General features: G+C 31.7%; 1 protein-coding gene across 1 annotated transcript; it reads left to right on the top strand.

Annotated features, from left to right (window-relative positions):
- The first annotated feature begins 212 nt into the window (after positions 1-212).
- Positions 213-1,057, top strand: LOC120009889. The gene is made up of 2 exons (XM_038860618.1): positions 213-268; positions 607-1,057. Exons 1-2 carry the CDS (start codon positions 213-215, stop codon positions 1,055-1,057), a joined length of 507 nt encoding a protein of 168 aa, XP_038716546.1.
- The last annotated feature ends 722 nt before the right edge of the window (positions 1,058-1,779 follow it).

Below are 1,779 nucleotides of genomic sequence, written 5' to 3'. Positions count from 1 at the left end.
ATGTTTTCAAGTACTTAAGTGAAGCTGGTTTTGAGAAATGGTCTAGGGCTTATTTTCCTGGACAACGGTATAACATCATGACAACAAATATTGCTGAATGCTTAAATGAAATATTGAGGGATGCTTGAACCTTACCTATTACAAAGTTGATAGATCATCTGCAATCTTTATTACAACGATGGTTTCATGAGAGACGATCAATAGCTCTTGAAATGAAAGGTGAACTGACTGACTATTATGATAAAGTTGCAGAAGAAAGAAGGAATAGGTATGTAACGTAATTTAATTCTCGTTGATAACCTTGAGAATTTTCGTTGATGATTTATTTATTTCGTTTAGAATTTTGTTATTTTCGTTGATAAAACTTTGAGAATTTTTGTTGATGAGTTATATATTTTGTTTAGAATTTTGTTGTTTTAGTGGATAAAATTTATCGTTGATAACTTTGATGATTTTGGTTGATGCTTTATATATTTCGTTGAGAATTTTGTTATTTTCGTTGAATAAATGTTTCGTTGATAAATATTATTTTCTTTAACTACTTATTTTTTTCTCGTTGACTACTATAATTTTATCGTTGATAATTAAAAATTGTCAATTTTTCAGGGCTAGAGTCATGACTGTGGAGCCTATTAGTATAAATACTTTTCTTGTTAAAGACGGTGATGATGGAGGACAAGTGGATTTGGCCAGCAAGACTTGCTCCTGCAGAGTTTTTGATATTGACCATATACCTTGCGTCCACGCTTTTGCAGCATGTAGAGTTAGAAAATTACCAATAATTTCATTGTGTTCGCATTATTATCGTATTGAGATGTTGCTACTGGCATACGCAGAACCAATCAACCCTGTTTTGAACACAGACACTAATGTTTTGACTGAGGAAGTGAGGGTTGTGTTACCGCCAGAAACCAGGAGAAAAGTGGATGACCAAAGAAACGTCGAATTCCATCATCCGGTGAGCAAATACAAAAAAGAAAATGCAGTCTTTGCAAATAAAATGGTCACAACCGTCAAACTTGTAGTGAACCCATTTGTTTACACCCTAGCACGTTAGCACAATGAGAATTATGTTTGAACTTGGTCATTGGTTTTTATTTGTTAGTGTATCTCATGTTTCGTTGATAACTATTATTCATAACGTTGATTACTCTAACTATTTCCATTGGTAGTTATATGTTATGGTCCATAGTTTTTCGTTGATAACTATTATTCGTAACGTTTATTACTCCAATTATTTCCGTTGATAGTTATATGTTATGGTCCATAGCTTTTCGTTGATAAGTATTCTTGGTAACGTTGATTACTCTAATTGTTTCGGTTGATAGTTATATGTTATGGTCCATAGTTTTTCGTTGATAACTATTCTTCGTAACGTTGATTACTCTAATTGTTTCCGTTGATAGTAATATGTTATGGTCCATAGTTTTTTGTTGATAACTATTACTCGTAACGTTGATTACTCAAACTGTCTTCGTTGGTAAATATAGAATATCATATATATAAATGAAATAATGACAGTTGTATATATTAAATAAAGATAATATGTTAATGAAATAATAATTACATTCCCATCATGCCCATTTTCCATGTCTCGACGGTAAATTTTTTCCTAATAAATCTTATGTCGTCAGGTTTCAAAATGGTCAGGCTGAGAGAATCTCTATGAATTTTATACAGAACATGCCACAGTCCGAACTGAACGAAAAAGCAAGCGAAATTAGATCAAATATTGATTAGAAAAATATTTATTAAAGGAATAGAAACCTTACCCATTTT

Source organism: Tripterygium wilfordii, chromosome 2 (assembly GCF_013401445.1).
Source record: "Tripterygium wilfordii isolate XIE 37 chromosome 2, ASM1340144v1, whole genome shotgun sequence".
In the NCBI taxonomy this organism is placed as follows: domain Eukaryota; kingdom Viridiplantae; phylum Streptophyta; class Magnoliopsida; order Celastrales; family Celastraceae; genus Tripterygium; species Tripterygium wilfordii.
The sequence above is the reverse complement of the archived record's forward strand: the minus strand, read 5'-3'. Positions and strand labels throughout refer to the sequence as shown.

Excerpts from the sequence above, each read along its gene's own strand:
- LOC120009889 (XM_038860618.1), top strand. The coding sequence starts at position 213 with ATGAAAGGTGAACTGACTGACTATTATGATAAAGTTGCAGAAGAAAGA. Across the intron at positions 269-606 it reads GCAGAAGAAAGAAGGAATAG|GGCTAGAGTCATGACTGTGG; the intron begins GTATGTAACGTA and ends TCAATTTTTCAG.